This window comes from Octodon degus, unplaced genomic scaffold, assembly GCF_000260255.1.
Source record: "Octodon degus isolate 3935 unplaced genomic scaffold, OctDeg1.0 scaffold00045, whole genome shotgun sequence".
Taxonomy (NCBI): Eukaryota; Metazoa; Chordata; class Mammalia; order Rodentia; family Octodontidae; genus Octodon; species Octodon degus.
The window spans coordinates 9,896,392-9,919,404 of NW_004524621.1; the positions used below are offsets into that span (position 1 = coordinate 9,896,392).

Sequence of the window (23,013 nt, forward strand, 5' to 3'; positions counted from 1 at the left end):
TATTGCCCTCAGATGCACGCTGCTTGGCATCCCAGGCCTTCTTCTGACATCTGGATGGAAGCCCCCTGATCCTACACTCTTGCATACTGCACGCCTGTAAAAAAGAGCACCACATGGATGATGTTGAGATTTATGTCTTGGTTACTTTTCTCTTATTGTTGGGACAAAAGGTCAGTTTATTTAGGTCAGTTTATAGAGGTTTCAGTCCATACTCAGCTGGCTCCAAGGCAAAGCGGCACATGGAAGAGGGTAGCAGTTCACAGTAATGGAAAACAGCAAGAACAAAAAGGAGCAGCAGCAGCCAGCCTCTCTGCTTTCCTTATATTGCATTCAGGCTATCCTCGAGTATAGCACGCACAGCTATAATCCCAGCAGCACTCACATTCATAATCCCAGCACTGGATCATAAATTAATCACAAACTCTAGAAGCCTCCCCATGACTGCACAAGGCTTTGGGGGGGGGACACCTAGACATAAACCATAACAATCTGCTGCCATCTTCAGCAGTACCAGATCCCCATGAATTCACAGAAGCCTCTGAGAGCCTAGACAGCTGAGGATTGTCAAATCCACAGACAAATCCATTGCCAGCTCTTTTCAAGTGGTGTGTTCTTGGGCTGTCTTTTCAAAAACAAATTCTTTCACTTTTATAACTTCAGCTTGCAACAAGTAGGGTCTTTCTGGTTCCTGAGATGCCAACAGACAAGGCATCCCTCCTGCTCACCAGTACCAGGGATTAAACTCAGGACGTTGTGGTTGCCAGGCAGGGATTTATGCCACTGAGCTAGCTTCCCAGCTCTTAAGGCATCTTTTCTTCAGTCCTGATGCAAAGTATTTGGCTTATTTTAAATGCTAATATTTTTAGTATTCACCTGCACTAAAGCTTCACTGGTCTTTCCTTTCTGGGGAAACTGAAAATTTTCAAAGGGCCTTTTTGCTGGCTAAAAACAGCAAATAGTATCCATGCTACAGCCTGAACATTGGACTGTCTTAAAAGATTTCTACCAGAGTAATTGGTCTTCACTCAAAGTCTCAGGACATCAGCAAAATGTAAACAAATTTTCTATTTGTCTACAGTTTAACACACATGGTCTGGAGTTCAGTTGCCAATGGAGTCCTTATTCCCAATTGAAACCTCCTAAGCCTGGTCTTTACTGTTTGCCTTTTTTTTTTTCAAGATTCAAAAGATTTATTTGGAAAAAGAAACACAGGACAAAGGTACCCTTATTGATCCTTTTCAGAATATCTGAATATTCAGAATCTTTATGAAATATAGGCAGCAACTCCAATTTCACAAAACATCAATAGGTTATACAAATTAAAACTCCCATGCACTCCCTCCCCCAAATGTAGTAATCCATATTGACATCAGCTTTCACTAAGTTTCTATCTTCAGGGCTACGTGCACAAAAAAAGCAAAAATGGCCATTTTTTGATTTTTAAATGGCTGGGATTAGTTAAAGCAACCAAAGAATTATTGTTACAGCAAAATTTAGCAAAACTGTAAGAGAATATCAATAGTAACATCTTAAATTACTCAAAATGATTTCTTTATTGAAATAAAAAAACTACATAAATTTCACAGTACCATGGTACTGTTTGCCTTTTTACCGGCATTCTGGTCTTCTAAACTCTGACCTAATCTTCCATCAAGCTCAGCTTATAGCATTCTAGAGTTGCTTCTCCAGCCAGTATCTCCAAACTTTCCCAAACTCTTTATGTAAGCCAGTTCCAAAGGCTTGTGAACTACATGGCTGGGTAGTATGACAACGATAATCTCATTCTCATTACAAAAGTCTGGGGGCCGGGGAGACAGCTCAAGTAGAATAAGCGCTTGCCTGGCAAGTGCAAGAGCCTAAATTCAATCCCAGGTTCCACCAAAAAAAAAAAAAAAAAAAAGTCGGTCTTAGTTATTTTCCTGTTGCTGAGACAAAATATCCAACACCCACAACTTAAAGAAGAGGTTTATTTTGTTCATTTCAGATGTTTCAGTCCCTGCATGGCTAACAGCACAGTGGAAGAGTCTGGGAAGAGGAAAGCTGCTCACATCATGACTGCTCAGAAGCAAAGAGGGAACAGAGGCGCCAGACAGGTAGACATACCCTTCCAGGTTGTACCCCAGCTACCTGCTGCAATTCCCTCAACCAAGCCGCAACTCCTAAGATCAAGTCAGCTACGCTGCCCCCATCCGATCCTCTTCCAAAAGCCCCATTTAGTTAGTGCATGAGGCTCTTGGGAGACACCTACATATAAACCACAACCCCTAGCAATACACACATACATAAAGCTTCTACCATCATCATCAGTACCTGATTCCAGAATGTTTTCATCATCCCCCAAAACATCCCATACCCCTTGGCCATCACCACCCACTCTCATGTAACTACTCGTCGCCAATATACACATTTTAACAAAGATTATAAATACTCCCTTAATTTATTTATCTTTTATTATTTTTTTTATTTGGTACAGGGTCTCACTACACAGCTCAGAGTTGTAGTGATCCTCCTGTCTCAGCCTCACCAGCACTGTGATTACAGGCCTGTGCCACCATACCCAGCACAGTGTGCCCAGGGTTCCAGGACCTGTAGGGCATGCAGTACCGGGGATCGAACTGGGTCATGCTTGCCAGGCAGGCACTCAGACCGCCAAGCTATCTCCTCAGTGCTATACAAATATTCTTAACTGTGATCTTATTACTTAAAGCCAAATTTTTACCTTCCTAAAAACAGGAGAGGATTCACACATCATAACTGAATTTAAAACAGTAACTTACTAAGGTGTTAATTTTGAATTTAAAAAAATATTCCTAGCAATAAAATGATCTTAATATGTTTATTTACCTAATTTGAGGGTCAACATAAAATACAGAATACTTTCTGTCTGATTTGGTTTTGTTAAGCTTTTTATTAAAGTATAATATATAATTACACATAAAAGTGTGCACCTTAAGTTTTCAAATCCTGAATGCACAAGGGTACCTAGCACCCAGATCAATACACAGAAGCTTTCTGCATCTCCTTCTTAGCCACTCCCAAATGATAGCTACTATGTGCATACTTCTAACACCAAATTACTTTTCCTGTTTTATAAATAGAAGTAGGTAGGATAGAAACTTTTACAATAAGGTTCTTTTATGCCTTGCAATACTTACCACAATCTTCTTGTACAAAGCCATAACATTATCATCATCAAATGGTAGAAATCCACACATAAGAACATATAAGAGTATGCCCATGCTCCAAACATCAGCCTGAGAGAGAAACAAAAAACATCATTTACAGTAAGAACGACAGGACACTAAATAGAACCACAGACTCTCCCAAGAAATTCCATACCATGGGCACTTATCCTCTACCCCCATGTAACCACTGTCTCTAATATAGACATGCTTTTACCAAAGCTTACACGGATTCTTCATTCACAGAGTTAGGTATTCTTAACTCATTCTACAGATAGACAAGAAGTTTAACCCAGATAGGAAAATTTATCCAAAACCACCCAGTCGATGGCCAGTCACCCAAGAAGGCCCTGTGCCTCCCCTGTTCAGTATATGCTCCTCTACTGCATGCTAAAACTTAATAGAAAATAACTTCCAGTTGGCTGGGCTGGATTGGGTATGACAGGGAAATGAAGTCCAGTCTCTTGGTTACAAAGACAACCCTACAGGGCTACAGAGAGTTAGGTTGCAGATGAGGATTATGTAAACAAGCATGGGGATGTCAAAACAAGTGTGAAAATTTCCTGATAATCTGCAAATGTGACTAAGCTGCACTATAAAATCCTCTCTATGTAGTGAAATCTAATAAAATTCAATGATTGACTTTTCAGACTAGAAATTAGCCTGCCAGCACAAATAAGTCTACAAATCTCAAAATCCAGAAAGGAGTTTAACCTTTATATGAGCTAACCATGTGTCCCATGAGCCCTATGCAGTAATTTTATTCAAGTAGTGTCTGGCCTTAGCCAATAATGGCATCACCATTAGAAGTCATAGCTCCTGCCTTCATTTAATCCTTAAGAAAATTTTAAAAGCTATTGGTAGCAACTTTTTAAAGGGAAAAAGAAAGAAAGGGATAACAGTTAACTTGGGCAGCATCACCCATCTAGCTATTTCCTATACTAGGTAACCTAGGTAATTCACTCTTGTCCACTGAATCACATCAAATTACTAAATAGTACTATTATGCTTCAGATGAACAATTCACTTTTCAAGCTGACACTTGACTTTTGTTCCAAGTTGTAAAAAGTCAGAAATTAACCATTTATGCTAGAGATATGTCAAATATTTAATCTATAAATTGAAGCATGAAGGTATGGCACTCAATAACCAAGATGCTAAATTGAAAGTACAGGGCATGGTGGCAAAAGCCTGTAATCCCAGCATTTAGGAGTCCGAGGCAGGAGGAATGCCATACAGTCAAGGCCATTCTGGGCTACACACTAAATTTAAGGCCAGCCTGAACTACATAGCAAAACTGTCTCAAAAAACAAAAATAAATTCAAAGTAGAACTTGAGAGGGATATTAGCTAACACAGCCCTGTCAAATACCACAAGAGGTCAACAGAGATATTATGCCTATGTTAACTTAAAAATTAAAAAAAAAAAAAAATAGAGCATAGTGGCACATGCCTCAAACCCCAACATCCTAGGAGACTGAGGCAGGAGGACTGCAAGTTCAACTCCAGCTTTACTGAGACTTTGTCTCAAAACAAAAACTAATAAAGGGCTGGAGATGTAACTCAGTATAAAGGCCACGAGTTCAATTCTCAGTATGGGGAAGGGAGAGAGCTGAAGGTAATAACAAGAAAATCCTCACAGAAATCTACCAAAGCCTATTTGAGAGAAGAAAGCAAAAAAGAGTTCTCTTCAGTTAATCCATCGTAGCCTTTACTTAGCCAGGCATGGTGGCACGCACCTATGAGGCTAGCACTTGGGAGGGTGAGGTAAGAGGATTACCATGAGTTTGAGGCCAGCCTGGGCTACATAATGAACTCAAAGCTAGCTTGAACTACATAGTTAGACCCTGCCTCAACAAAAAAAGCACTTTTACTTTATTTTATTTTGAATTAGATATGAGAATAGGGGTTTGAAATCACTTCCTATGAGGAACTACTAAAGAAATCAGAGCTATTATCATGGAGCAGCATGATCTGAGCCCTAAGCATCAGAAGCACCTAAACTATTGATTTATTTTATTTTAGTCTTTTTGACACAAGGTCTCTCTATGCAGTTCAGGCTGGCCTTGAGCTCATTTTGTAGCCCAGGCTGGTCTCAAACTCTCAACACTCCTCCTGCCTCAGCCTCCCAAGTGCTGGGATTATAGGTGTGTTCCACCATGCCTGGCCTATAAACTGTTGCTTTTTTTTTTTTTTTTTCCCTATTTATTTATTTTTGTATTCTTTAGAGAAGGGTCTACAAGGTGTTCAGGGTCTCACTACTAGATCGGACTTGTAGTGATCTGCCTGTTTACAGTCTCCCAAGAGCTGGGATTATAGATGCGTGACACCTTGCCCAGTCTTAAACTGTTGATTTTATTTATTTATTTTTTTTAATATTTATTTATTTTTTTTATTTATTACATTTATTTATTGTGTATGTGTATGGCCAGCTCAGCCCACCAGGGGGCAGGTCTGGCTGGCATGTGGTGCTGGGGATCAAACCGCGGTCCCTGTGCTTTGCCAAGCTTGTTTCAAGTAGGTGCTTTAGACCACTGAGCCATCTCTCCAGCCCCAAACTGTTGATTTTAAATGGAGGTTCTTAAAGTCCTATACTGAAAAAGCAAAACCAAAATCTCTAAGGGCACAGTCCTGTATCCTAGATCTTTTAACAAGAGTCTCAAGTCATTCCTTGGTATACTGTCCTTAAAACATTGCCTTAGAAGGATGGACAACAAAGTAACATGGTCAAGAAATAAAATTACACAGGAAAAACTCAAAATACATTCAGACCATCAGGGCCTTGTCGCCAGCCTTCTAGGAATCTTCTCACTCCCAGGAGTGATGAGAAGTAAAGACTCCTTCACTCAGTTCAAACACTGACCAGTAATCACCATCTGTGTGACCCTGTAAAGGCAACTACTTTCTGGGCTGGAGTTTCTTCTTTGCTTTATGGAATGAGGTAATAGTACCCACTCTTGCCCAAAGGATTTTTATGCAGCCTTAATGAAAATGATAAAAAGTATTTAGCATTTGAAACTCCCATGCACTACTGACCAAACTATAAGGTAGTACAACCAGTACATAAGACAGTACAAGTGCCTGCCTGGCAAGTGCAAGGTCCCAAATTCAGTGCCTAGTACCAATTTAAAAAGATTTAAAAAAAAAAAAAAAACAGAATTAGCACATGACCTAGCAATTTCCCTTCTGGATATGTACCTTTCTGATCACATATATTCTTTATATGGTACTCAATTAAATATAAAACTGAAAGCAGGATTTCAAAGAGATATTCATTTATATCTACATTCCTGGTAATATTATTCACAATAGACAAAAGGTAGAAGCAACACAACAGTCCATCAAGGGATGAATAAATCAACATAATATGGTATGTACATGCAGTGAAATATTATTCAGCCCATAAAGGAAGGAAATCCTAAGAACTGCAGTAACATGCATGAACCTTGAGACATTCTGCAAGTGAAATAATGTAGTTACAAATCAACAAATATTCTAAGATTCGACTTATATAATACCTGTAAAATAGTCAAATTCAGACATAGCCAAGCATAATGGCACATGGCTATAACCTCAGCACTCAACAGGCTGAGGCAAGAGGATCATGAGTTTAAAGCTAGCCTGGACTACAGTAAGACCCTGTAACAAAACAAAATTTCATAGACACAAAGCTGAGTGAACTGGCACATGCCTGTAATGCCTGGCAGGAGATTTCCAGGAGTGTGAGGCCAGCCTGAGCTACACAGTGAATTCAAAGGCAGCCTAAATTACTGAGTGAGACCCTGTTTCAAAAAGCAAAAACAAAAGTTTCATAGACACAAAGAAAAAGGACAACTGCCAGAAAAGTGGAATAGGTAGGAATGGAGAACTATTGTTTAATGGGTATAGTTACCACTCTGCAAGATGAAAACGTGGAGATTTGTTGCACAACTACGTGAATGTACTTAATGCTTCTATACACTTAAAAATAGCCAATATAGTAAATTCTATGTTGTGTTTATTTTACCAAAATAGAAGATTAAAAACTAGATACAGAGGTGCCTACCAAAAACCAAAGCATTCTAGAAGGCTGAAGCAAAGGATCAAGAGTTTTAGAGATCAGCCTGGCTTAGCAAGACTCTATCTTAAAATTAAAAACAAAGGGCAGGGATGACAAGGCTCACTGAGTTCAATCCCAGGACCAAAAAGTAGCCTGGGATGTAGTTCAGAGGTAGAGGGCTGGCCCAGCATAGGGTGAGACCCTGGGTTTCTTCCCCACCACCACCAAAAAAAAGTCTCATATAAATCCACAGACAAATGCTGAGTAAAAATTTGTTCATTTTGGGGCCGGGGAGATGGTTCAGTGGAATAAGTGCTTCCCTGGCAAGCGCAAGGACCTGAGCTCAATCCCCGGTTCGGCAAAAAAAAAAAAAATTTGTTCATTTTGTGTTCATTTTAAGGTGGTCACCAAATTACTTCCAGGGTATTTCTGCCAAAAGTGCCTAAGATGAATCTAATTAAAGAAAGCATTAAACAAACTCAAATTCATAGACATTCTACAAAAAAAAAAAAAAAAATTAACACCAGATTCAACAGTGGACACCTGTAACTTCAGCACTCAGGAGGCTGACAAAGAGGACAAGACTCCTACGCCATGGCCAAATAGCCCAGCGGATTAAAGGACCTGCAAACAGGCACAGGGGCCAGGGTTCAATCCCCGGGCCCACAGTGCTGGCCCTGCCCCCGGGGTGTACTGAGACAGTTTGAGACTGGGTGTGGTGGTGCACACCTGTAATCCTAGCTCTTAGGAGGCTGTCAACAGGAGAATCACTATGAGTTCAATCTAGTAGTGAGACCCTGAACACCCTGTCGACCCTTCTCTAAAATACAAAAATTAAAATTAAAAAAAAAAAAAACGTTAGCCAAACCCACTGGTGCACACCTATAACTGCACCACTTGGGAGGCTGAGGTATGAAGGTAACAAGTTTGAGTCCCACCTGAGCAATTTAGTAAGACACTGTCTCAAAAAATAAGAAAAAAAATTGTTTTTTTCAGAACTAAAGATTGAAAACCCAGGGCCTTCACACTGGGTTACAATCCCCTCCCTTTTCTTAAGGTTTGGTTTTATTTTATTTTATTTTATTTTATTTTATTTTATTTTATTTTATTTTTATTTGGTACAGGGTCTCACCACACAGCTTGGACTCGTCATCGTAATCCTCTTGTCTCAGTCTCCCTAGTGCTGCGATTACAGGCCTGCACCACCACACCCAGTTTCGGTGGCCAGCACGGTGCATCGAAGGCCCCAGTGCCAGCAGGGCACGCAGTACTGGGAATCAAACTTGGGTGCTTGCATTTGCCAGGCAGGCACTTAGACAGCTAAGCTATCTCACCAGTCCCATCAAAATTTTATTTTTCAAAGTTAATCTTACTGTAATTTTAGAAATACATGATTATGTTCATCATAGGGAATTTGCACCTATATATAATATATATCTTGATTCTTTTTCTCCCCAACCCCTCTCCCCTTTGGCTCCTCTTCCCTTCCTCATTTACAAAAACTTTTTCTTTTTTTTCTTCCCATTTTTTGTCCTTTCCTTCCTTCCACACTCTCAGTGACACATGCCTATTCACAGCATTCAGGAGGCTGAGACAAGAGGAGGGTTGCTACAAGTTTGTGGCCAGCCTGGGCTCCAGGTGAGTTCAAAGGCGTCTTAGCCAATCTTAACTACACAGCAAGATCCAGTCACAAAAGAAAATGAGAGGGGCTGGTGAGATGGCTCAGTGGTCTAAAGTACCTACTTGGAACAAGCTTGGCAAAACACAGGGACCGCGGTTCAATCCTCCAGCACCACATGCCAGCCAGTCCTGCCCCCTGGTGGGCTGAGCTGGCCACACACACACACACATAAATAAAGTTAAAAAAAAAAAAAAGAAAGAAAATGAGAGGACAGGGGAGGGGAGGGGAGGGGAGAGGGAGAAGGAATGAACAAATGAACTGGGAGGTAGCCTTTGCCTCAATGCAAAGCCCCTAGGTTCAATTGTCAACTGGGAAGTAGAGAGATTTAAAGTCAAAGGACATAAAGCCTGGAAAAGTCTTACAAATTAAAAAGAAGGACTAAAGAAACTAGTCTTGGTGGCACATGCTTTTAAGTCCACCACTTAAAAGGCTGGGGCAAGAGGATCACTGCAAGTCTGAGGCCACCCGGAGCTACACAGTCAGTTCAAGACCACTATGAACTGCTGACTGTGGTAGTGCACACTTCTGATCCCAGTAATCAGGAGGATCGCCATGCGTTCAAGGCCAACTGAATTACAGAGTGAGACCTTGCACCATGCGCACCATGCCAGCTACCAAAACCAGGTATGGTGGCACACACCTGTAATCACAGCATCGGGGAGGCTGAAACAGGAGGATCACTACGAGTCCAAGCTTCGAGTTTCCTAGTGAGAGCCTGTACCAAATAAATAAATAAATAAAACCTTAAGAAAAGGGGCAGGGGCTGTAATCCAGTGCGAAGGCCCTATGTTCCTCATTCTAGTTTTGTACTACACTGTAACTTTGAGATTACACAAAAATTAAAGTCACCAAAAAAGTTAGTTCCCATCTTCTCATGTGACAAAGTATCCTGATATTTCTCAAAGTTTCTCCCATATAACACTATTTCAAAAAGATGTTTTACACGAAAAGTGGGTTCTGTACACAAATAAAATCAGGACCAACTATACCTATGATGCTTCCCTCTCAAAGGATAATACTATACAAAAGCATGTTAAAGATTTGGAAATGTCTTAAAATAACAAAACTGTTCAACCCAGCACTTTCTGAGTTTTGTACAATTAATGTTTTGATTTTATGGTACTAACATCAATAACACTAATACTCCAGAGAACAGCTTAAAGAAGGCAAAGCACAGGCCTGGGCTGCTGCACAGAACTGCTGGCCTAGAAAGCTGGCTGTGGAAAAAGAACGGGTTTTCTCTGACATCTCTGAAATTCTCCTCCCACAATCCTGGTTTGATACTCTATCCACTAGAATAACTGGTCCAAACTATGACATAGTGTACTACAAAAACAAACACAGCAGAAAATATATCCTGTTTCCAATATGTATTGTTATTATGCTTGCTGCAAGCTATTCATTCTACCAGCTTATAACCTCACTAGCCAAACAGACTAAACGCTCTGATTAACAAGATTATTTATTACTTCACTGTAAGACCTGCCTGAATCATTGCAGGTCAACCATGAATGTATGTTAATTATGTGCCAAATTAATCAATAAATAATTACCTCTGATCCAAGATATGATTTGCCTTGTATTAACTCAGGTGCTGCATAAGCGAGACTCCCACAGCACGTCTGTAGAAGGTAATCCTTATTACCCTGCCAACAGGACAAAAAGGAAGCACTTATTATTTAGTCATTAAGGGTATCAATTTTGATGCCAGGCATGGTAGTGTACGCCTGCAAGCCTAGCATGTAGGAATCTGAGGCAGGAGGATCACATGACTTTAAGGCCAGTCGGGATTGCATAGTGAACTCAAAGCCTACCTTAAAAAGGTATCAAAATTTGATAAACATTCTTTGAACACAATGAGACCTTCAGCCAACCGAATACTCTTTGCATTCATGCATGCATGCACATGTGACTGCCAGCCTGCATTTCCAATATTACTGCAACCCATACACGAACCAAATCTTATTCATCTTGGCTCAGACACATCCAGCTCATACTGCCCTGGATATTCATTCATATCACAATCTGTCTAGCATAATCCAAGCACACATCTTCCCACCCTCAAGTACACAAGAAAAAAAGGGTTCTTTGCCAATTCCTAGCTCCCACATCAAAACTGTACAAATACAGAAGAGTTTCTTTATCCTTAGAGGGAAGAAAACAACCCAGTATATAGAACAGTATATGAAGAGTTTATTTCCTAGACTCAGTTATAAGACAAATCACCATCCTTGCTTTCAGATTTAGTAAAATGAGAAATGTTTCTTTTTCTGCTCTCCCACAGAAACACCAAGACTTAATGAAATGAAGCTTTGTGCAACTCCTGGATGGAGTTCTACATCTAGCAAAGGATTTGGGAAACTAAGATTTTGTTTACAACTGAATCATGCCCAGAAGGCTGAGGCAATCCTATCCCACGCTACCCTCACTTTCATAAATGGCAACTATGTGGGTGGCATCCATGTCAGCCACAAAAAAAGTCTAACAGAACCTGTAACGAACAATCCCCGCTGTTTTCTCTGGACAACGTAGCTTAACCCAGCTTAGTTGTTCAGAGTATCATCTTTATAGGTTACAGGGTTGGGACACCTGCCCTCTAGCAGTTGCTTCCCAAACACAAGGCTCCATTGATGATCTCTTAAGAACCAATGGAGAATCAGAAAGGATCAGACAATCGAAGAGGCAAAATCTGCTTCCTTTTGCACCTAGATAATTCTCATTTGGGCAGGAAACAGTCATGGGATTACTAAGTTTTGAAGCAAGTCTGCAGTTCCAACATTCTTAACGAGTGTAGACAACTCATTTTAGAGACAGTACCATCATTATAAAATTCAGGAGTGTTATCGTTTGTGTCTAGGTGTCCCCCCAGAGCTTCATGCAGTCATGGGGCATCATGGGACGGCTTCTGGAGTTTCTGATTTATTGTTGTGGGTGTGGATGCTGCACCCACCCTGGGGCAGGTAATCTGCACTACAATGTAGGGAGGAGAGAGAGAATAGCTAGCTGCCTGAGCTGCTGCCACTTGCCTTTGCTCTCAGTTCTGCCATGAAAGGTAGTTCTCTGTCATGTGTTGCTCTGCTTTGGAACCAGCTGGGTATGGACTGAAACCTCCAGTAACTGTGAGCTAAATAAACTTTTCCTGGGCCAGGGTGATGGTTCAGTGGAGTAAGCGCTTGTCTGGCAAGCACAAGGGCCTGAGTTCAATCCCCAGTTCTGCCAAATAAATAAATAAATAAACTTTTCCTTCCTTCATATTGTGTCAGGTATCTGTCCCAGAGAGGAGTAACCAAGACAAGGAGTCAGACCCCAAGGTAGCCACACAGATCTACTGCAAACAGAGCTGGGAAATTCAAGTCATTTCAAAGGGAAGTTATGATGGGCAATTCCAATGCTTACCTCTGAAATATAATAAGATTAAGATTAAATTCTCAACTCCTGCCTAAATGAACAGAAGCATCATCCATTGGCAACATAGCAAACTGCAAGCACAATGATCAATTTAGCATACACACTAACAACTAACGGCTTCCTGAGAGGTCAGCAGGGCCAATCCTCTCACTGCTCACCATGGGGTCTTCAGCAGAACCAGCCACTCCACCTGGAGTGGATGGCTCTCAATCATAGCTAGGTATTAGAACCATCTAAAGAACATACTGATACCAAGGGTAAAACTAAACATTCTTCACAAAAGATGCAACCATGCTCAGTAAAGACTAAGTGCAAATCAGTATAAGAAAACATTAAGAGCTGCACTTACAAATAAATAAGTGCATTTTTATTTCTGCACTTACCTTAGGTTTTGCACAGAGACCAAAGTCAATCATCTTTACTTTATGATGTTCGTCAAATAAGAAATTCTCCTGAGACAACAAAAAATATTTTTGTAACTATATTTTTACTTTCTATGGTATGTCCCACACTTTTAGGCATTTCTAAAAATGAGTTTTAAAAGAACAAAGCCAGGGCCAGAGAGAGAGCTCAGTAGAATAAGCACATGCCTGGCAAGCGCAAGGTCCCAAGTTCAATCTCTGGTACCACCAAAAAAAATAAAAAATAAAAAGAATAGGGGGCTGGGGAGATGGCTTGGTAGAATAAGAGCTTGCCTGGCAAGTGCAAGGGCCTGAGTTTTGTGGAAATAAATTAAATAAATAAATAAAAAGAACAAAGCCAGTGTGGTGGCAAAGGCCTATCACCCCAGCAGTCGGGAGGCTAAGGCAGCAGGATCACTGTGAGTTCAAGACCAGCCTGAGCTATAAAGTAAGCTCAAGACCAGCCTGAACTGCATAGCAAGACCCTGTCTCAAAAAGACAAAAAAAAGTTTATACTACAAAGATTAGGTATAATAGTAAAAAAAATAACTAAAAACTAACAAGAGGGAAAGAGGCTGAACAGGGGAAAGAGAAGAAGGGAGGAAAGACTGGGAGCACAGTGGCACATGCTTGTAATCTCAGCACTTGGAAGTCTAAGACAGGAGGATCCTGTGATGGCCTAAACCCAGACTCTTAGCACAAGTATTGCCATAATAAACTTTGGCAGACCCCAGAGTTACAAAAACAGCCTACAAATAACAAGTGAAACAAGTAACCATAAGGAGGAAATACACCCTGAGAAAGAACTGACTTAAAGCAATAACAGGAAGAAAACAGCCAGATGCATAGCAAAAATCTGTTTGGCAAGCAGGATGTGTGCTATATATTTTTATTCTGTTTGACAAGCAGGATATATTACATATTTTGAGTTTTTTTCTCTCTCTTTATGTACTCTTCATGTTCTCTTCTTGGGGCACTTGGACTCTGAATAGGGGTCTATGCTGGCGGTCGCTGAGCTCAGGTAATAAAATACCTTCAAATCTAAACTGGCTACCTGGATTCCTACATTGATTATGAATCCATAACAGATTCCAAATTTGAAGTCAGTCTGGTCTAGACAGTGAGTTCAAGACCAGCCTAAGCTATACCTAGACTATCTAGTGAGTCCTTGTCTAATAAAGTAAAAATGAAAAGAAAAAATTTTAATTAAAAATAAGTAACCCTGGTACCAGGAAAAAATTGTAAAAATAGATGAAGTGGGGTGTGGTGAGGCTGAGGCAGGAAGACCACTGTGAGTTCAAGGCCAGCCTGACCTACATAGCAAGACCATCGATCAATCAAGCAATGGATAGAAGAAATGTTGATATATCTCTTCGTGTCAAAACATATGCACTAACCATTCCTCCTTGGCACTGAGGACCAACTACCTGCAAACACAATTTGTACCTAAAGAAAATTTAAACCTAAACAACCAGCTCAAAATTAAGAGTTGAGCATAAACAGATGAAATGAGAATAACACTGTCCTATCTACTCAGACTAATTCTTTGGTCTCTGCGTATTTAAATCCATATTCACTGTCACCCACTTTCATCAGTTGCAGACCTATATTAATATTTTTATTCAGTCCCTTAAAGAGTGGAGTCTAGTCTGGCAGAGTAGAATAAGCCTACAATGCCAGCACTGTGGGAGGTGAGGGAGAAGGATGGTAACTTCAAGCCCAGCCTCCGTAATCTGACAATGCAGCAAGGCCCCAGCTCAAAAGTGGGGGGAATACATATATATATACATACATACATACATACATACATAAATACATACCAGAGAGAGAGAGAGAGAGAGAGAGAGAGAGAGAGAGAGAGAGAAAGCCAGCCAGCCAGCCAGATGATGGGGCTGGGCAGATGGTTCAGTGGAATAAGCACTTGCCTGGCAAGCGCAAGGGCCTGAGTTCAATCCCCAGTTCTGCCACAAAAAGTTTGTCAATTTCATCACATTAGTTCTTTCTAAGGAAAAGTAAAATGACACATAAATAGATCACTTGTTGTTATGGTTTAGATCTAAAATGCCCCCAAAAGTCTAATATGTATGGAAAGTCTGGATCACCGGGCCCTGTAACTCCCAAGTTCAGTGGTGCACCAGTGAGGAGGTGGATCCTGGCTGCAGGCCGTCACCTGAGGTGTGCTGGCTGATACATTGTGTCAACTTGAGAAGTTTCAAAGTTTAATTAAGTGACTCAACAGAGGGCCAGGATTCTTAGTTTGTAAACAACCTCATCCTGCAAGAGGAGGGCATGGATACTGTGAGTTCTACACCCCCAGTTCCAAGATACTTGTTTATAATTTAATGAGGGGAGACAGGCTGGCTAAAAGCCCAGCTGTGGCCCTTCCCTTTGCTCTTGGCTGTTTTCTGCTGCCATAAACTGCTGCTCTCTGCCATGTGCCACTCTGCCCAGGAGCCAGCCAAATATATACAAAAATCTGCACAAACTGTGAGCTAAATAAACCTTTCCTTCCTTAATTTTTGGTGTTGGATATTTTGTCCCAGCAACAAATAAAAAGTAACCAAGACAAAATTTAGTATTGAGAGTGGGGCCAATATTGCTGTGACTATACCTAACAATATTATTTATGAGCTTTTAAAAGTGGCTTATAAAAAGAGATAAAAAGGGTTGATCCCCAGTCCTCCATGTCACATCAACCCCATCCCCAGGGCTCGCTGAGCCTGGGACCAAGTTGGGGTGTGCTGATGCTGATGCACACCTGGAATCTCAGTGCTGGGGAGGGTAAAAATAGGAGGATTAAGAATCAGAGCTGTGCAGTGAGACCCTGTACCAAATCCATAAAATGAAAAAAAAAAAAAAAAAGAGATAAAAAAGATTTGGAAGGCCGGCCAGACAGCTCAATGGATTAAAGTACCTGCTTAGGCAGATGCAGGGACTAGGGGTTCGATCCCCCAGCCTGCTGTACAAACCCCGCCCCCTGGGGTGCGCACCTGTAATCCCAGGATTTGGGAGGCTGAAAAACAGGAGGTTCACTACGAGTCTGATCTGTGCAACGAGACTCTGTAGACCTTGTACTAAATACATTTAAAAAAAAAAAATCAAAAAAGGTTTGGAGATGTTGCCCATTAGTGAAGAACTAGAATGCCTTCAGCTCTTCTCTATGAGAGATTCTGGTCGAGTTCAAAAGACCAAAATGCTGATAAAAAGCCTGCCTGTGAATACCAGACTAGAGAGGTTTCTTCTAAAAGAAAGAAAAAAAAAAAAAAAAGTACTACATTGGTTGTTCGACTGCAGGTGATTTGTGTTATAGCTTGGCAAAAAGTTTGTCTGCTTTTTGCTCCTGTCCAGAGATTTTGCCTGAGACTAAGATTAAGCGCAGTAGACTAGTTAATCTTACAAAAAAAAAGTCTCGGGGCCAGAGAGATGGCTCAGTGGAATAAGCGCTTCCCTGGCAAGCACAAGGACCTGAGTTCAATTCATCCCTGGTTCCACCAAAAAAAAAAAAAGTCTCAAGACAGTCAAATGTTATGGCAGTGGCATAGCTCTTGTTGGGGGCTTTTAGTCAGATACACGCTGAGAGACAAAAACAAAGAGCCCAACAAGGTAATTTAAAATGTTGAGTTTGGCTAAAATAAAAAAGTGCCGGGGCCAGGGAGATGACTCAGTGGAATAAGTGCTTCCCTGGCAAACGCAAGGGCCTACATTGAATCCCCATAAATAAATAAATAAATAAATAAATGCGCCAAAACAGCTGTAGACTGCAAAGATAAAGCTAAAATCTCCATTGAAAAAAAAAATCAAGAGAGTAAAAAAGATGTCCTGAGGGCATCACAAGAGGTGGCAGATTCTCACCCTTTGCAGCCTCAAAATCACATGAGTATCTTTGTTTTTATTTTTTTTTAACTGTATTTAGTACATGGTCTACAGGGTCTCCTCACACAGATCAGACTCATAGTGATCCTCCTGTTTTCAGCCTCCCAAGCGCTGGTATTACAGGCACACGCCTCCACACCCAGTCTCAATCACCGTCTCAGCGTGTCCGAGGGTGAGGGCTGGTACAGCATATGGTGTCAGGGATCAAACCCCAGTCCCTGTGCTTGCCTAAGCAGGAACTTAGCCCCCTAAGCTATCTCACCAGCCCCTGTGTATACCTCTTAAAGTGATAGTTTATCTTGTGCCTTTAAATGCTAAAAGTGTTTAACTTTTCATTTATACAGGAGCTCCCTGCTAAGTCTGCCTTAGATCTTAAAAGGAGACTTGAGACTTTGACTTTTCAACAATACTAAAACTAAAACTGCTAGAACTCTGACAACTCTTAGAGATAGACTAAAATGCCTTTTACATAAAGGGATACACATGAGTCTTTGGGGGGTGCCTAGGGGCAAAATGTCATGGTTCTAATATAATATTCAAGTTATAAAGTATTAATAAACATGTCTATATACCTAAAAACTGTTTTAAAAAAGTGTCTGGTTGCCAAGTTGACAAGGGGTAGATTGTACTGGTTGATACATCATGTCAACTTGAGAACTTTCAAAGTTTAATGAAGTGACTCAGCAGAGCACCAGGAATCTTAGTTTGTAAACACCCTCATCCTGTGCAAGAGGAGGACATGGACACTGTGTGAGTGTCCCCCAGCCCCAGGGTGGCTTTGTTTATAAGGAGGGGAGAGAGGCTGGGTAGAAGCCATAGCTGCAGCCCTTCCCTTTGTTCTTCACTGTTTTCTGTTGCCATAGACTGCAGCTCTCTGCCATGTGCCACTCTGCCTGAGAGCTAGCCAAGTATAGATTGAATCCGCCACAAACTATAAGCTAAATAAACCTTTCCTTCCTTAATTTTTGGTGTTGGATATTTTGTCAACAACAAATAAAGTATCTGAGACAGGAGGTATGAGCTGTAAGGATGTATTCTTGTCCTGTTCCTCCCTCCAACCCTCTCAGTCTCCTGCTTGCCAGAGGAAAGGCATCTGTCCCCTGCCAGGCTCCTCCACCAGGCCTTTTCTACCTCAGAGTCAGCCAACTTTGGAATGAACCCACTAGAAACTGTGAGCCAAAGAAACTACTCCTTTAAGTTGCAGATGTCATATTCTGTCCTAGCAATGAGAAAGTGACTAATATACTACTCCATCTAAAAAGTTCACCAAATTTCAAAAGGAAGAAAAAAACAGTGAGGCGGATTCTGACTGGAACAAGGAGAAATGGGGTGGAGAGGAGGAGAAGATGACAAAGCAAGAAAGCCAAAGCAGCAGCAAGCAGCAAAGCTAAGAAAGCCTCCTCAGTAGAACACATCTGTAGACCTGAAAACAGGTTCACAGGTAGATGGCGCTGAACTCTCAGGTTAGCATTTCAGTGTGACAGGGTCACTTACTGGTTTGAGGTCCCTGTGAGCATAACCCCGGCTGTGCACGTAAGCAACTGCAGCTACTATCTGGCGGAAGACGACCCGGGTCTCCTCTTCTGACAGGCGATCCTGGGAAATTATGTAGTCAAACAGCTCTCCGCCAGGACAGTACTTCAACAGCAAGAGTCACACAGATACCATTACAGCTTATAAGTCATTTCCAAGAGATGTAAAATTTTTAAAAATTATACTAAATTCAGAAATATTATTAATTCAACTTTAAGACAAGGGAAGTAAATAGGCATATTAAAAAAACACACTCTCAAGATCAAATAAGTCAATAATTATTTTAGGAATGAGAACAATAACTTTCCTTGAACAGTTTTATTACCAATAAACACAAGTGGAACTAACGATCACTGTGATTTTTTAAAAGCTCACTCAGGGTTTTATATTTTTATAGTGCAGTACTAAAGCCCATTTTCACCTTAATGTACTCACATTTAGTACAGTACGTAATTTTTTTTAAAGCAGTACAAATGATTGTTCTCCAGTAATAATTGTTGGTCCCTGTCCAGAGACCAGTGATTTTTCAGTCTGCAGCAGGAGGGGCCCAGGTAGACAGCAGTGCTCAGTGTTTATGGGCTGAGTAGGCAACAAAGCACAAAGCTCTGGGCTTGCCAGCCCCTTTCCACAGCAACTACACGTTTCGGCAAAGTTGATTTCCATTTAAAACTTCATTTTATTTTAGCAATGTGGAAATTATAAATGCACACATGTTGATCTCAGTTTCAGGTTTAGATTGTTCCTATAGATGTATTCACATCAAAAGAGGCACAGGCAGTGAGTCCGCTTTTGCCCAGCAGCCCACTCTCATGCAGGGTGCACCTCGATTCTTATTCATACTTGGCCCAAGCTTGCTCTGTAGAGTCTGTTTCCTATCTTTAATAAAACTTTGCTACCAATTAAAAAAACTGAAGCATATTAAAGATAATTCCCTGAAGCAGTACTATATATAAAAGCAAAAAACTAAAACAAATGTCTTAGCCTATTTGTGGTCTATCACAAAATACCCTGCATAAAATACCTTTTGTGGTTTGTATAAACAACAAAAATTTATTGGCTATAATTATGAAGGATGGCAAGTCCAAGACCAGAGGGGAGGAATAGTGGTGCACGTCTGTAATCTCAGCACTGAGGAAGCTGAGGCAGGAGGGTTACCATGAGTTCAAGTCCAGCCTGAACTACATAATGAGACTCTGCCTATAAAAAAATAAAAATAGGGGCCGGGGAGATTGCTCAGTGGAATAAGCGCTTCCCTGGCAAGTACAAGGGCCTGAGTTCAATCCCTGGTTCTGCAAAATAAATAAATAAATAAATAAATAAATAAATAAATAAATAAATAAATAAAAATAAAAGGTACAGTGGTGTATGCCTGGTATCTCAGTACTCTCGGGAAGATCATTATGAGTCCAAGGCCAGCCCGAACTACACAACAAGACCGTCTACAAAAAAAGAAAGCATCTTCACACGACAGAAGGAAATAAAAAGCTCCCTCAAGCCTTATTTATAAGGGCACAAATTCCATTCATGAATGCAGAGCCCTCCTCTAAGACACCCCAACTCTTAATATTGTAACACTGAAATCTAAGTCCCAACATACGACTTTTGTAGGGACACCAACATTTAGGCCATAAGCACACCCAAATGCTCACACTCGAATTATGTCATAGCCATAAAATGAAATTCTCTGCAATACTTCTAAAACACATGAGCTACTGAGAAGAAATAATGTCCAGTAGTAAGTGAAAGAAAAGTATAAAAGACTATAACATAACAATTTACAAAAGCATGTTAGGGCCCAGGGAGATAGCTAGCCCTGGGAGATAACTCAGTAGAATAAGTGCTTGCCTGGCAAGTGCAGGGTCCTGAGTTCAATCCCTGGTACCGGAAAAAAAAAAAAAAAATGCACACTAGGTAAAAGAACCCAGACAAGAGTATAGACTAATATTGTAGGTTCATTTATATCAGCTTCTAGAGCAGGTCAAAATAATCTATGTTGGGGGCCGGGGAGATGGCTCAGTGGAATAAGGGTTTCCCTGGCAAGTGCAAGGGCCTGAGTTCAATCCCTGGTTCTAAAAAAAAAAAGACATGGATGAGGGGCTGGGGAGATGGCTCAGTAGAATAAGCACTTGTAAGCGCAAGGGTCTGAGTTCAATCCCCAGTTCCGACAAAATAATAATAATAATAATAATAATAAGACATGGATGGGTTGAAAGTGAACTGATGAATCATGAATATCCAATATAGACAGAACTGGGGTACCTATATTGCTATCACATAAGGTATACTGGACATTATCAAAAATAAACATTTGAGGGGCCGGGGAGATGGCTCAGTAGAATAAGCGCTTGCCTGGCAAGTGCAAGGGCCTGAGTTCAATCTCTGGTTCCACCAAAAAATAAATAAATAAATAAAATAAATATAATCTATGTTGACAGAAATCAGATCAGTGGTTGCTGGGGTGAGCAGGGCAGGTGTGGTTATAGTGATTAACTTAATGAGGAAGGAGAAGTGGGATGATGAAAATGTTTTTATACATTAAAATGGGGTAGGAAATAATTAGTATACATTTGTCAAGCCATATTTTATTAGATGTAAATTATACAGCCAAAGTAAATGTTCTAACTATCCAGTAACATGTATGTTTTTTAAAAAGCTGTTTGCCAATAAATAAATACAAAATAAAGAAAAAAATCTAAAATCTCTATGATGTACGCAAATGGCTTCCAAGCTAAAATGTTAAGTGGGAGGGAAAAAAGGTAGAGTGATATTAGTTTGTGACCATTTGTGTGACAGAAACCATTAAACTACACAAGTACACAAACACACATATACATGATACACATAGATAACTGCAGTTGACATCAAAAAAATGATACAATGAATGTGTGGGATACAGGGGAAGGAAATTTTTTAAAATATATATCCTCTCATATCTTTTAAATTCTGTCCAAGGATGATGAATATTTTGAGATTTTATTTTCTAAGCTACTTAGGAGCCAGAGGCAGGAGCAGTGCATAAATACATGGGGTTAAGGCCAAACCCGGCAACACAGAGAGACCATCCCCCCAACTTGAAAGCAAGTTTTAAAGCAATCATTGTAGACTATGTGGGTGGTACAGTTTAGTAAAGAAAAAATAGTTCTAGATCCAAAATTTCAACACAATACATTTTAAAATACACTTTAAAACAGTGCTGATTCATGAAAATATTATATAGTAACATCATTTGGCTGAGACTAAGAGAAATGAAACATGAATTATGCCAGTTCTACAAACATTTATGGTTAGGCGTAGTGGTGCACACCTGTAATCCCAGCACTTAGGAGGCTGAGGCAAGAGGATTTTTGAGAGTTGACCAGCCTGTGCTACCAAGTGAGCTCAAGGCTAGCCTGAACTGTATAATGAGACTTTGTCTCACACAGACAATAAACAAACATTTATATTTCATGCCAAAAGGACAGATTAAAACTTGAAAAATATTGGCTTGCATAACACATGTGCTGAAAACTACCCACATGCTGTTTGGTATGACTCCCTAGAAGGTATGTTCAAGTCCTAACACCAGTGCCCATGATTGTGAGCTTAAGTACAATAAGGGTCTTTGTGGATGTAATCAAGTTAACAGAAAATCATACTAGATTAGAGTAGGCCTTAATCTAATCCCTTATAAGATGGAAATCAACTCTAACACCACACTCAAAAGAGGAATATGGCATTTAGATGGAGGCACAGATTGGAGTAGCATGACTATACACCAAAGAACACCAAAATTTGCCACCAACTGCTGGGTGTGCTGACACACACTGTAATTCTAGAACTTGGAAGGCTGAAGCAGGAGGGTTTCCACAAGTTTGAGGCCAGCCTGAATTACATAGCAAGACCTCGTTTCAAAGAAACAAAAAGCAGGCTGAGGAGACAGCTCAGCAGCATAAGTGCCTGCCTGGCAAACACAAGGTCCTAAATTCAAACCACCCCTACAACAAAAAAAATCCAAGCTGGGTGTGGTGGTGTACCCCTGTAATCCCTACTTTAGGAGGCTGAGGCAAGAGGATCACATGAGTTCAAGGCCAGCCTAGGCAATGTAAGAGAGTTCAAGGCAAGCCTGTACGACATAGTGAGATCCTGCCTCAAGAGGAAGAGGAGGGGAGGGGAGGGAAAGGGAGAAGAGTAGAAGGGAGAAAAGGGAAGAGGGGAGGAGAGAAAAGGAGAGGAAAGGGGGACGGGGAAGGGAGAGGAGAAAACAAACAAAAAGCATTACCAGGAACTAGAAGAGCCCTGCAACAGATTCTCCCTCAGCACCTCCATAGTCAGGCATGGTAATCCCAGCAAAATTATGTATAGTCATTTGTTAACCTTAAGAAACTAATATACCATATAAAATTGAAATGCATCCTCTTAAGAGCAAATTTTAATATATGCAATCCTCTATACCACTTGATTAGAATATCAGAAAGAATACACTTACAACAAATCTCTATTTTATTATACTGCATATGCCTACTTTTACAGTCCAAACTGTTACAGCCAGGACTCAAGTAAACTACTTAACATTCATTCTAATCTTTCAGGTGAAACATAATTTTCTCTCAACTAAGGATAAAGTGACTAAATACTTTTAGGCACCAGAAACATACTACTAACCTCAAGAACTATGAATATTTTGTTGGTTGTTTCTAGCACATGGTAGAGTTGACATATGTGCTGGTGTCTCAGATTCTTCAAGGCATCAATCTCTGTTTTGACCCGAGGCAGGTCACTCTACAACAAAGCACCATTTCAAAGAACAAGGAATTTATTAAGAAATGTTCCAACTATGCATCAAATCCCTATGAGAAATGTGATCATCAGGTACTACAAAAAATTTTAAGACACAAAAACTGGGCCAGTGAGATAACTC

General features: G+C 40.5%; 1 protein-coding gene across 1 annotated transcript in view; it reads right to left on the reverse strand.

Moving 5' to 3' along the window:
- Nucleotides 1-23,013, reverse strand: part of Melk (maternal embryonic leucine zipper kinase) — a 111,859-nt gene that overhangs the window by 75,337 nt on the left and 13,509 nt on the right. Inside the window, exons 4-8 of the mRNA XM_023716075.1 lie at nucleotides 22,758-22,874; nucleotides 18,078-18,221; nucleotides 12,693-12,761; nucleotides 10,455-10,547; nucleotides 3,156-3,254 (exon numbers count right to left, since the gene is read on the reverse strand). Of these exons, the coding sequence (XP_023571843.1) occupies nucleotides 3,156-3,254; nucleotides 10,455-10,547; nucleotides 12,693-12,761; nucleotides 18,078-18,221; nucleotides 22,758-22,874 (522 nt within the window). The remainder of the gene's footprint in view (nucleotides 1-3,155; nucleotides 3,255-10,454; nucleotides 10,548-12,692; nucleotides 12,762-18,077; nucleotides 18,222-22,757; nucleotides 22,875-23,013) is intronic.